The following is a 12,356-nucleotide window of genomic DNA, read 5'->3' as shown; positions in this document are numbered from 1 at the left end:
CTGGGGACGTGACAGGTCTAGGGGTTCGGCAGGGAAAGGAGGAGGTTCTCTGGCATCCGCTGTTCATGGACAAATCGTGGCGTTTCGGTTTGTTTTGCAGGCTATGGATCAATTTACTTTGAAGGAGAAGTAAATCTAACTAACCTAAATCTGGATGACATTGTACATATCCGTAGAAAAGAAGTTATCGTTTACCCTGATGATGAAAGAAAACCACCGATCGGTGAAGGCTTAAACAGGTAACTGTTAAATGTGGCTGCGTGGGGGTAGTGGCTAGTCAGGACGTTTTTTGTAATACTGACAGCCTACTGTCAGCAGCTGCCAAGAAGTCCGAGCGAGCTGTGTGTTCAGGCTGCAGTGCTGTGTGGTTGCTAGATACCTGACAGTTTCTGAACCAGAAGTTGGGTTAAAAGCTGGTCTGAGCCTGCAAGCTCGGTTCTCGGCTCCTGCGCGTGTACATAGCTTCACCCCAGAACCCCGTAGTCTCTTACCCTTCTGTCTGTCTTCAACAGACGAGCTGAAGTCACCTTGGATGGAGTCTGGCCCACGGATAAAACCTCTCGTTGCCTGATAAAGAGCCCTGAGCGACTGGCAGAGATGAATTACGAGGGCAGACTGGAGTCTGTGTCTCGGAAGCAGGGCGCTCGGTTCAAGGAATACCGCCCAGAGACCGGCTCCTGGGTGTTCAAGGTGACGTCTTTGTTCTAGCTGTAAAGTGATTTACACGAGTATTGGAAGTAGGCTGAAGTCAGAATCTCCTGAGAACTTAAAATTCCAAAACTTTGCTAAATTCCTGTAAACTGCCTCAAATCCTTCAGCTGTAGTGCAGACGGCCCTCGCCAAGCTGATCCAAACTTCTCTGGCTTCAGAACTGCGTACAGCAGCTGTTCTTGGTCTGTACAAACGCTGAATCTGTTCCAGGTGTCCCGGCCGCTGCGTGAGGTGGGCAGTAATGCCAGCTCATCGTCCAGGCCTTTCAGAAGTGGGTGTGTGAAATCTCTCTCCCATGATATGACGTTTGCCCTCTCATCACACAGGTGGCACACTTCTCCAAGTATGGCTTGCAAGATTCGGATGAGGAGGAGGAAGAGCATCCTTCAAAAGTGGACACAAAGAAGTTAAAAACTGCACCTGCGCCACCCCCAGGGCACCTGCTGCCCCAGCAAATGACCCTAAATGGCAAGCCAACGCCTCCGTCTCAGGTAGAAGGAGGACAGTGACTAGAAGGGAATTAATAAAACGAAATGTGAAGGACAAATGCTGCCTGGGGAGGGATTGTTGAAGTAGCAAGTAGCCTGCAAACCGAAGAGCGAAACCTTGCACAAACTCAGTTAGCTCTTCTGACCTCTCGATGAGTGCTTGCGTGTTCTTTTTCATTAAGACACTTGACACTTCATACTAGGATTCGTGGGGATGGGAAGGCTTTAAACTCTTGTTTCGCGTTCAGATTCTGCTCTAGCCTGAGTCTGGCCTATTTGCACCACTTAGGGAAGAAAACTTCTTTTTGTGAATATTGGCTATAAGCTATACAATTATAGTGCCGTGTGCTGGTGCTTTGAGAATGATACTGTGCATTAATTTGCCTTTGCCATCATTTAGTATGCAAGACTGTATGCTTTACATTTTAAGAATGTGCTCTATTTTTATTAAAAATTACTTTAAGTCTGGTTACATGCTGGGTTTTTAAATGTATTTGGGATGGATGTGAGTGCTTCTAGAGCTCTGCAAAACATCCTCAGTGGTTTGCCTCTGTCTTACTTAGGGAAGGTAGCGTAACCTCTTACGATCTAACGGTAATTTCATTTTTAAAAATCCTTTTTACATGGTTTTAAAGGTTAGTCTAATTGCAGCTGATAGTCTTGCATTTTCCAAATGTCATTGACTTAGGAGCTGCTTCGTTGCGGGTGAAAAACCAGGCAGTTGGGGTGTGCAGGCAGGCTGAGTGGGGGCTCTTCGGGAGCTGGACGGGGCTCGCAGAGAGGCTGGTGTTGCGGTGCGTAAGAGGGCTCTCTGGTTCACCCTTCAGTGATCTGTGAGCGCAGTGAAAGGCGATCTCTGAGCTTGCAGCTCACTGAGGCATGCATCGTGCGCAGGGCGCTGCTTGGCGCCTGGCCAGCGTTGGTGTGTCATCTCACCGCGAAGCGGAGGAGGACAGTTTTATTTCTGCAGCTCTGAAGTCAAAGCGTGGAAAACAACTTAAGAGGCAGTACTCTCAAATAGGTGGAACGCATTTTCCTGTTGTCTTTTTGGGTTTTTCTGTACTAAGCCTAGTCCTTTCAGAACCAGGAGACATTCTAGCAGCATTTTTCTTCATTTGCCATTGGCTTTGGCTGACTTCAGAGCCCTTCTGGACACGGGACATAAGAAATCACACTTTGACACTGCTTGTGCAAAAGAACGATTTGTTTGCTTTTGTGGTAGGAGAACATTAAATCAACTGGGAATTGCTTTAATAGTCTCTGATCTAGTTGTAACTTCTGTAGAAACGCCTGAGCCGCTCCCGCTCTGCTGCTGTAGGTCTCCGTGCGGGTTAGGGGGCGCAGAACGAAAGGTCTGGTGGCAGCGGTTCAGACCCCTCAGTACAGCCCGTGCTGGTGCGTTTCAGGATCCCCGCGGCGGGAGTCCTCTTCGCCACTAACGGCGCAGTCTGCTCTTTGAGAACACACGGCTGTAGTGACAGAGCAGGTGAGCCGCCACCTCTGGTACGGGTCCTGGCGTCACAGAATCCCAGAGTAGTGTACAGCTGCTGCTTCAGGGCTCCTCCTGGCTCGCCGGCTAATTAAAACCTGCTCGTTCACCCTGCTCTCGTAAAGTACGTTCCTGAAGTGTCTGCATTCTATTTGAGAGGGACACGTGGCTGGCTGACAGACTTGCCTGTGCGTACCGCCTTTCCATTTTCCTCCCTGCTGCTGCTTGGGGCTAAGGGGGTCAGAGCTGATGTTTTAAGCAGTCGGGAGTGCTGGGGATACGTGTGATTTATTCAGGCCTGTCTTACAGATTCAAATGTGCTTAGCAAAAACTTGTCCTGGTTAATTAACCTCTTTGACTCGCATACCATTAACGAAGGTTTTCGTTTCTGAAAATAGGGGAAAACATCTAGCTTCATTTCCCGAACCTCTTAGAAACTCCTAGTATGGCTTAAAAACTTGCCAGCCTCTTGGTGTGTGGAGCGTCTGAAAATATTGTCCTTTGGTCTCTTGGAAGCATTTAGGATCCAGACTTGGGGGTATTTTCTTCCCTCACTGACTTGAATGTTAATGAATTTATTAATGTTTCGATGGCCGCAGGAAATAGTTACACCAGGGACCTGGCTGCATTAAAGCACAATGAAGGGAGCGGCAAAACTTTTGTGTTTGTAACCACATTTTTGACTTGTAAATCTGTTTCGCATACTCGGATACCACAGGCTAGGGCTCTTCCGTGTCTGCCATTGAGTTCTATCTTTACAGACCCCCTGGCTCATTTTATCTGCCTCATCTGATCACCTTCATCGCGTTTCTTGGCTGATTCTAATGAGCTGGGAAGCAGCTGTTTGAATGTGCTCTTCAGCTCCCTAGCGCGATTTCCCCTGCGCTGTCTGCCGTGGTTTCCTTACTCATAAACATTGTTCCAGAGCGTTGCTCCAGCGGTCTGTACCTTCTGGAAACCAAGTGAGCTGGAAGGATGAATCTTTCACAGGACGCTCGTGTCCAAGCGACAGGAGTGGTTAGACTGGAGCAGAACCAGTGCTCTGGAGCCCAGGTTTGGGGTTGGAGCCCGTCAGGAGCCACCTGAAGGCCAGTCAGCTAACGTGGCGCAGGCTGGTTACTGCTGGGCCAGGTTCTTCTTCAGGCTGGCCTGTTAGCTGCACCATCAGCAGTGAGCGGTGTTCTCCAGGGGTTTCTGTCCTGTCAGACAGGTCCTGGTAGCAGGGCTGCCAGACAGCTGAATGGCTTGCAGGGCTCTGTCACACTCTGCGGTTTGGTGCCGGCTCGGGGTCTCACTGCATCCCCACGGTCAGCAAGCTGGGCAGAAGTCGAGGTGCCGACAGCGTCAGAGTTAATTTCTGGTGTCTGCTCGTTGTTCGTTCCGGCTGGGGTGCAAGTCCAGGTTGTCTTAAGCAGTTGAAGGTGCGTAGAGGTCACTTCAGGCTCATCACAAAGGTGATGCACGTGATTGCCTTCAGAAAAATCATAAGTCTGATTCTTCCTCCTGCCTTGGACTGGCAGTAGAGATGAGAAGTTCAGCTCCAGATGGGAAGAGAACTGTTAGATATAACTTTTTAGCTGTTAATGTGCTAGTGATAAGTAGCATATCATTGGAGAGACCCCACCACTTTCCAGTCCAATGACAGTTGTGTCCTGGTTTAAAATTTTTTTTTAACAAAAAAGGATTTCATACGTGTGTGCACACGTACTTTGTGACCCAGTCTTACACCATCTTGAAGGGGTTCCTGTCCAGCTAAAACTTCTGTTAAGTTCTTTGTGGAATATCAACTCTACTTTTAACTTGTACTACATCCCAGCTGGGGAAACAAAGCAGGTATTGCAGTGTCTCATCTGCTCATCGGCCACCAGTGACACCACACAGCCGTGCTGGAGAATCACTGCTGCTAAGCTCATTGCTCGGTCACCTGGACCGTCCCGGGTTGAACTGAGGCACGAGAACCTTTTCTTTGCGGGATAGCATTTTGAGGGAGAAGCGGGGGAAGGCGGGATGCATGCTCTCTTCCCGTTTGTTGGTGACATGAAAAATGAAAGCAGAATAGTTTCTTCAACGGAATGGCAGAACTTGGTAACCGCAGGAGGACATCACTGAACTGTGACTTCTCCTTCACTTTAACTTGCGCTGTACGTTACAACGCTGAAGAAATGGGAACAGGTTATGTATCCGTCTCTAAAGTTAATGCGGAGGCTTGACCCAAGCAAGGGAGTACCGCGCTTCGCTTGCAGGTGATTGGTGAAACTGTTAAACGCTCTCTCTGCAAACCATTGCAGTCTGTCGTTGTCTGACGTGGCCTCTGCCTGTGTCCGCAGCCCCCCGAAGTGGAGCAGCTGGGCCGGGTTGTGGAACTGGACAGCGATATGGCAGACATCACGCAGGAGCCTCCCCAGGAGTCCCTTGCAGAAGACAACATGCTAGAAGAGCAGGAGGCAGTGCCTGCTTCGACCCACATCGCGTCAGCCCTGGGCATTAACCCCCACGTCTTGCAGGTGAGTGCCTCACGGCGTCCCCTCTCTGAAAGAGGACATGGCGATAGCTGTCGCTCACTTCTCGGTTTGCTCCCCCGAGTGTGTGTGTATACCGGCGTGGAAGGAACTACAGCACGCCTCTAGTGCCATTAAAACTTGAGCGCGAGACCTCTGTGTTTCTGTGGTAAACCTCTATGGCATGGATAGCGTGATGCAGAAATGAAAATCGCCCCAAAGCGAGAATTCCCGTTTCAGAATCCTGAGCTGTAGGCAATGTGAGCAGCTAGACAGTACCTAGGCAGGCCTGCCTTGGGTCCAGTGTGAGGAAAACAAGGTAATGGGATAACTGGTCTTGATTTGGGTTTTGGTGTGAGTGTTTTTATTTGTTTGGTGGAAGGATAGTACCTGCACACTTGTGGGCTTCTGCCTGGGATTTTAGCTTGTAAGGAAAGAATAGTCCTGGAGTTATTACTTACTGAAAAGCAAGTAGATAGAGCGAAGATCTAAGAAAACATGATTATTTTAGGGCTTCACAGCCATCCCAACGAGTACTGTGCCACTGACTTAACTGATAGTTTGTAAAAGTTTATGGTCAGCTGACAGGCTTGCTCTCAGTGCTGCTGACCTGTGTGCCTTCGCTGTTACTTGAAATATTGGTGCCAGGGGTGTGTTGGTCATGTGCAACAGCTGGGAGCTCTTTGGGTTGGGAAGGGAGCTGATGAGATCAGCTAGCTGCTGCCGAGAGAGGGGTTGCTGACGCGCAGCCATGAATTGTCACCGTTTTAGATCATGAAAGCCTCCTTGCTTGCTGATGAAGATGATCTGGATTTGATCCTGGACCACTGTCCTGGGAAGCAGCCTGCCAAAATGGATACTTCTCAAGAGATCTGCTCGCCGAGGCTCCCTATTTCAAAATCACAGGGACAGAAAAGATACTCAGGTATTGTGAGAAACCACATCCGCGTGAAGGAGAGTTTAATTGTCACGTTAACAGGCCAAAGCCCGACCCTGACTGAAATACGGTGTGCTGCGGTGGGTTAGCCCACCAGCCACGCTCTCGCTGCCCATCCTCAGCAGGATGGGGCGAGAAAATTGGGTAAAAAATGGGGTGAGATAAAAGCAGGGAGGTTTTCTTGCTACCCAAACCTGTTTTAACTGGCAATAAATTAATTTTACTCAAGTCAAGTCTGCTTATCAGTTACTGTCACCAGCAAAACAAAGAGAAAAGAAAACACTTTGCTACCCTGCCCCCCCGTTTCCCAGACCCAACTTCCCTCCTTCATTGCTGACTCCCCTACTCCTCCCCACGCCGGCGGGGCAGCAGGGGTGGGGAGCAGGGAGCTGCAGTCAGTCCACAGCGGTTCCTCTCCGCCACTCTGCTTCCTCACGCTTTTTGCCTGCTCCAGTGTGAGTCGTCTCCTGAGGGCTGCAGGGAAAATACCTGCTCGGGTGCTGGAGCACCTCTTCCCCTCCCCTTTCTCTTGACCTGCTGCTCACACTGCTGTTTGCGCTTTCCCTTTTCTGCCTGCGTGGCAGTTTCTGCCCTTTTTAAGTTCTCAGGGGCACCGCTGGCATTGCTGGTTTGGTTCAGAGGTGGCACAGACTGCCCTGATGGGCTCAGCTCTGTCCAGCCCAGGGCTGCTTCTCGCAGAGAGCACCCCTGCAGCTCCTCTGCTACCAAGTACCTTCCTGTTTACGCCCCGTGCATCCGCTGACTGGTGATCTCCGTAGGAGTAATTCCTCTCATAACAAGCATGGAGTTGCTTCCTGATTTAGATTTTAAATTTCTGTGATTGTGAATGGGCGGACCTGAGATGTTCTGTGGAGACAGCTGTGGCCCTGCTCCTGTTGGCAGCAGTCGGTCTGCTTTCCCTGTGAGCGGCTTCTGTTCTAGTGGCCTGACTGTGACAAGATCTGCTAAATTCGTGACTTCTTTGGAAACTCTGGATTTGGGGGTGAGACTGTATGTGTACTGCTCTTGGTGTAACGTCACTGGGTGGTGCAAACCGGCTGGGTTCTGCGGTTCCCAGTACTGGGAATAACCCTGCTTAGCTGTGCGTTACCATCACAGACCATGGCGAATGCTTTCGCTGGCTGCTCGAGCTGAAACGCCTTTAAAACATCAGCAGTGTCCCGCTGGAAAGCGAGGACCCCGTTCACTTAAACCTTCTTCTTCCTTCCTCCCTCTAGTTGGTGGCCTGCTGCAGTCCAAATTTGCCAACGTGCTTTTCCAGCCACCAAGTGCAGCTCTGCAGGATTTCAAGGGACCAAGGACTTTGAGCAGTCCCCCTTCTGTTGCCCTTTGGTCAGCGACTTCTCCGTTAGCGTCTGCGTTCTCTGTGCCACCATCAGTCCCTGAGGTACAGATGAAGACAGTCGGTGTCCGCAGGCAGCAGGGGCTTGTACCTCTGGAAAAGTCCGTCACCTACGGAAAAGGGAAGCTGCTGATGGACATGGCACTCTTCATGGGGCGCTCGTTTCGTGTTGGTTGGGGACCCAACTGGACACTTGTCAACTGTGGAGATCAGTTGAGTGCATCAAGTGAAATGGAAGATCTTCAGTGTGAGTCCGTGGAGTACGGATTCCTGCCAACTCCCATTGCTCCAAAATCGTGAGTAGTAGTTCTGGCAGCACTCTCAGTATGGTTCTGACACACTCTCTTCATATTGGAAAGAATCTTGATTGTAGGTCAGTACCTTTTTGAAATTCAGCTTCATACTCGTCCTGGTGTGCAGAAGTGGTGCAAGATCGCGTTAGCTATGGAGATTCCTTCAGGTTGCTACTTGACAAAAATCTGTATCTCAAAGACCTGGAATATTGTAGTCGGAGTTATTTTTTTAACAAGTAAACAGCACCATCATCCACCAAAAGGTTAAAGAGAGAAAGTTCAAAATTGTTGTCCGGGAGCCTTTAACCTGCTGTTGATTCTCCCTGAGGATCTGCATTTCCTAAGAATTTTCTTGTTTAGCTTCTGAATTCTCAGATGCCTTCAGTTCTGCTTGTATATAAAGCAGCGTAGAGACCTTTCCTGGGCTGGGTGACTCCACACCTAAACTTGCCTGGAGTGTAGCTAGGCGTTCTACCATGTAAGTCTTCACAGAAGCTTGTTCGGTTGATGTTCTCCAGCCTATCTGATTTGCTGGCAGAATGAGGTGTGCTCACAAAATGCACTGGGGTGATGGCCTTCTGAGTGCTGGAAGCACCCAGTTCAGCGAGGTTTATTTGTCAAAGTCTGGTTCTGCATCCCAGACTGTAACCAGGTTCTTCACGCCTAGCTGTTGAGCTTGGACCATGCCTTACTGTCTTTGTCTTAAAATGAGGACGAGCTGCACAGCGCAGCTGCTCCCTGGTGGCTGCAGTTCACTTGCATGGAAGACAATTCAGAACGTTGCTATGTGGTTTTGTCTTCTTTTTTTCCTCCAGGCTCTCGGAATCCTCTTTCAAGGTTCATGTGGAGAAGCTGAGCTTAGAGCAGCGGAAGCTGGACAGAGACAAACAGCTGTATCTCATCCCTCTGGAGATAAAGCTGAAACACAGCACCGTCCACATGGATGAACGCTGTCCCCTTCTAGCGCCCAACCCGGGCGTTTCTGCCATCCACGACTACGCTGACTGGGTCAGGGGGGCCTCCGAGGACCCTGCTGTGACAGAAGGTGAGTGTGGAGTCATTCTTTTCCCAGTGGTGATAGTGAGTCTGGAAAACTGTTCAGCTCAGATTAATTTCAGTTGCATCAGAGCCGTGAAATGGGAATAAAACAGAAAAATTGCCTGTACCTCAGCGTTGTTTCCGAAAGCGTAAAGGTGGTTGGTCAGTTTGGGGAGCTGGCTGACTTCCTGCATTGACTTGTAAGAGCAGGATGTCCTCTGACATCTCCTGTGAGGTTATGCTCATAATCCTACCCGAGCCCTCTAAACACTCTCCTGTACGCTGTTACTCCTGCTGACTGGGTAACTGTCCTGACAGCTGTTGTGAAGCACTGGTGCTTGACGTGGACTTTATGCGAAGCGATCTGGGGGAACCTGAAGGAGCTGGAGGCCAGCTTGGAGGAACCCAGTGAGTACGTCCTAGCCCTGGAGCGCAGGAAGGCCTTCTCTCGCTGGCTGTCGGAGACTGCTGCGGGGCGAATCGAGGAGGAGGTCTCTCTGTCCCGACACGGGAATCCCGTAGAGGCTGTGTTCAGCTGCCTTACTGGGAAGAGAATCGGTGAAGCCTGCAGGCTGGCACAGCAGTCAGGTAGGGTGCTCGCATGTCTCAGCTTTTTGGGGGGAGGAGGGAGGGAGGCGCATAGAGAAGGGAAACTTTGAGAGCCGATAGTAACCGGCCGCTCTGGGTACAGAGCTCTCCCACGCTGGACAGCCGTGGAGGTGGGAGCTGCTCTGTCCGCTTGCTGCGCGAGCACCTGGTGCTCTTTGCGCTGGCTGGCCTCGGCCGGCCTGCAGCTAGGAAGTGGTGTGGTATTGCATTCGGAACTGGTGTTTTGCGTAGCATCTCCTTTGAAAGGTGTTTTTAACTACTGTTATTTTAAATTGAGCTTCTCTTAAGCATTAAGCATTTGTTTTAAAAACTTATGTTTTCAGAGCCTAAAGGCTAGTTTCATTTGGTCTTTCATGTCAACTCAAATCTTGAAACTTCTCCATTCATTTGCTTCCTTTGCGGGGGGAATCTGTCCTTCCCATTCCTTTGTCTTCTCACGCACGCCCCCGTTCTGGGAGGTGTTTATGGAGTGGTTTATTTCATAAGAAATCTTGCAGCTGTAGGCTGATCAGAGTGCCCACACTTCACAGACGGCTAGCTGTGGCCCCGGGAGGCGGGAGGATTTGCCTGATGTGCTGTTGTCTCCCGCTCCAGGCGACCACAGGCTTGCGCTGCTCCTCTCCCAGCTGGCCGGCAGCCAGCCCGTGCGGGACCTCCTCACCATGCAGCTGGTGGACTGGCACCGGCTGCAGGCAGACTGCTTCATCCAGGAGGAGAGACTGCGCATCTTCGCCCTGCTGGCAGGAAAGCCTGTAAGTTCCCTTACCGGGCTTTTTTGTCACTGACTTGACTCCCCCTTCCTGACAGCAGGATGTCTGAGCTGTAGCGCTCAACCGTAACGTGTGGCACGCAGCAGGACAGGAGTAGAAGGTGGTGATGGGTTGGTTTTTTGTTGTTTTGTTGTTTTGGTTTTTTTTCCCCAATGCAACCTCTTAGTGCTGCATGCCCGGTAGGTACCGACCGTCGTGAGGTAAGTTTGACTAAACTTAGCCATTTGTGTCTTCAGGTGTGGCAGTTATCGGAGAGAATAAGTGTCAATGTGTGCTCACTGCTGGACTGGAAGCGCTGCGTGGCTGTCCACCTCTGGTACCTGCTTCCCCCAACAGCCTCTATTTCCAGGGCGCTTGCCGTGTACGAGTCAGCGTTTCAGGTACGTGGGCCACGCCTGGGTAAACGGAGATCTTGCTCGCTGCCACTGTCTGCCACTGCGCTCGGACCTCTGCCGGCAGTCAGGTGTCGCTGCGCAGGTGCCGAGTACGGAATTGCGATGGGTTCGTTATTCCAGTTGTCACAGCGTCGCGTTCCGTCACCGCTTTAATGCTGAGTTTTTGCAGCAGTTGCCTTTGACGGGAACATTCCTTCCCCAGCTTCCCCACCGAAATGGGGATAAAGTACTGGGGCTGAACCTGCTGGTAATTCCAGTCGTGCGAGAAGCTCGGGACCCGCTCCTTAGGGTGCTCAGTAGTGAGCTGTCTGGAGCACGTCTCCTAGGGATTGAGTGTTCCCGTTGTTTGACAGCGGGACGGAATCGGGAAGCCGGGTGGTGGCCAGCAGCAGGAAGGCCGTGTGAGCTAGGTTCCAGTCAGGTCTCCTGATGTGCCGATTCACGCTCCTGACATCTGAAACAGCCTTTGCCAGCCCGTACGCCCTGCTCCGCGCGCTGGTCCTGCGGCAGACGTGGAAGCTGTCTGCAGGCGGTGCGCGGCTGCATGCATTATGCAAAGCCTTGTTTGTTGCCGGAGAGCTGTCGGGCTGTGTGCAGGACCACAAAGGGTTCTGTTGAGAAGGTGTTTAATGATTTAACCACAGGTAGCTCAGCCCTTGATCTGCGTGCCTCTGCGCACTCGTAATCGCTGCTCGCCTAATGCTGCAGGAAGAGTCAGTGACCTTTGCTGTCAGTGCAGCGCGTTCATCCCTTCAAAGCACCGGGTTTTAGTTTTGTCATCACCTGAACTTGAGACAGCGCTGCTGGCGTAGAACGTGGGGGTGCTCTCACCGCAGCCCGGTGATGGGGAGGAGAGGTGGCTACAGAAAGGTGGGAAACAGTCGTTTCCCAGACTGCACGTGGGAGGGAAAACGGGAAACCAAGGTGGAGCGCTCTTCCAAACCCAGCTCTAGTGCTCTTGGCAGCACTGAAAGTGCCAGGAGGGCTTTGGTGACCCTGGTTAGGTGGTGTGAGACACACTCGTCTGGTTAGTGCCCTCTAAAACTGGTCTGGTCGACGCAGGACGAGCTCGGTGCCGCTTGCTGAGCTGTCCAGGCTCTGCTTCATCACGGAGGGAGAGGAAGCTTGCAGGGATGCCTCGTCTTTCAGTCCGTCAAGTCATAGGTTTTTCCAGCTCTAAAATCAGTCAGAGTGCAGGTGTGTGTGAGAGCTGGCTGTACCTCCACGCAGCGGCTTCTGAGAGCTCGGTGCGAGATGAAGGGAGTCCTGCCAGAGCATTTTGGGGCTGGGTGTTCCTGTTCAGCCTCGTGTCAGTATAGTTGCTGTGTGAGTTTTAGCTGCGGGGCAGCGAGCGCACCTTGTGCTTTGACGCAGAAGGCGCGCGCGCGAGCCTGCTGCGCTGCGTGGGATTCAGAGGGCAGCTTTGTTCGGGGTGCTGTCTCTAAACTGACTGTTGAACTGTTTCTCCAGAACACACCCGAGGGTGAGAAGTACGCCTGCTGTCCTCTGCCTCCCTACCTGGAAGGTTCTGGCTGTGTAATTGAAGAGGACGATAATGCAGGAAGACCTCTGAGAGACGTCTGTTTCCATCTGTTAAAGCTCTACAGTGACAGGTAGGTGGGTAAAGAGCTCAGCAGCTCTTCAGAGGAACCTTGATCGGCCAGTGACTTTCCTGAATTCCCGAACCAGGGCTGTGAAATCCGCTTTGGCGGTTGCTGAACCGCTGACAGCCGTCAGGAATCTGCCTTGGTACGCTCTCAGAACG

At 51.4% G+C, this 12,356-nt stretch overlaps 1 protein-coding gene across 4 annotated transcripts in view; it reads left to right on the top strand.

The window, feature by feature from the left end:
* The window catches only part of NUP98 (nucleoporin 98 and 96 precursor), a 37,764-nt gene that overhangs the window by 21,638 nt on the left and 3,770 nt on the right, over positions 1–12,356 (top strand). For all 4 annotated transcript variants that reach the window (XM_086739812.1, XM_086739813.1, XM_086739810.1 and 1 more), the window contains 11 exons: positions 101–239; positions 513–690; positions 1,038–1,202; positions 5,016–5,192; positions 5,958–6,111; positions 7,362–7,782; positions 8,595–8,824; positions 9,136–9,405; positions 10,021–10,178; positions 10,433–10,576; positions 12,062–12,204. In XM_086739812.1, the coding sequence (XP_086595938.1) occupies positions 101–239; positions 513–690; positions 1,038–1,202; positions 5,016–5,192; positions 5,958–6,111; positions 7,362–7,782; positions 8,595–8,824; positions 9,136–9,405; positions 10,021–10,178; positions 10,433–10,576; positions 12,062–12,204 (2,179 nt within the window). The remainder of the gene's footprint in view (positions 1–100; positions 240–512; positions 691–1,037; positions 1,203–5,015; positions 5,193–5,957; positions 6,112–7,361; positions 7,783–8,594; positions 8,825–9,135; positions 9,406–10,020; positions 10,179–10,432; positions 10,577–12,061; positions 12,205–12,356) is intronic.

Source organism: Chlamydotis macqueenii, chromosome 1 (genome assembly GCF_036417535.1).
Source record: "Chlamydotis macqueenii isolate bChlMac1 chromosome 1, bChlMac1.mat, whole genome shotgun sequence".
In the NCBI taxonomy this organism is placed as follows: Eukaryota; Metazoa; Chordata; class Aves; order Otidiformes; family Otididae; genus Chlamydotis; species Chlamydotis macqueenii.
This window is presented reverse-complemented; position numbering and strand designations above follow the sequence as displayed.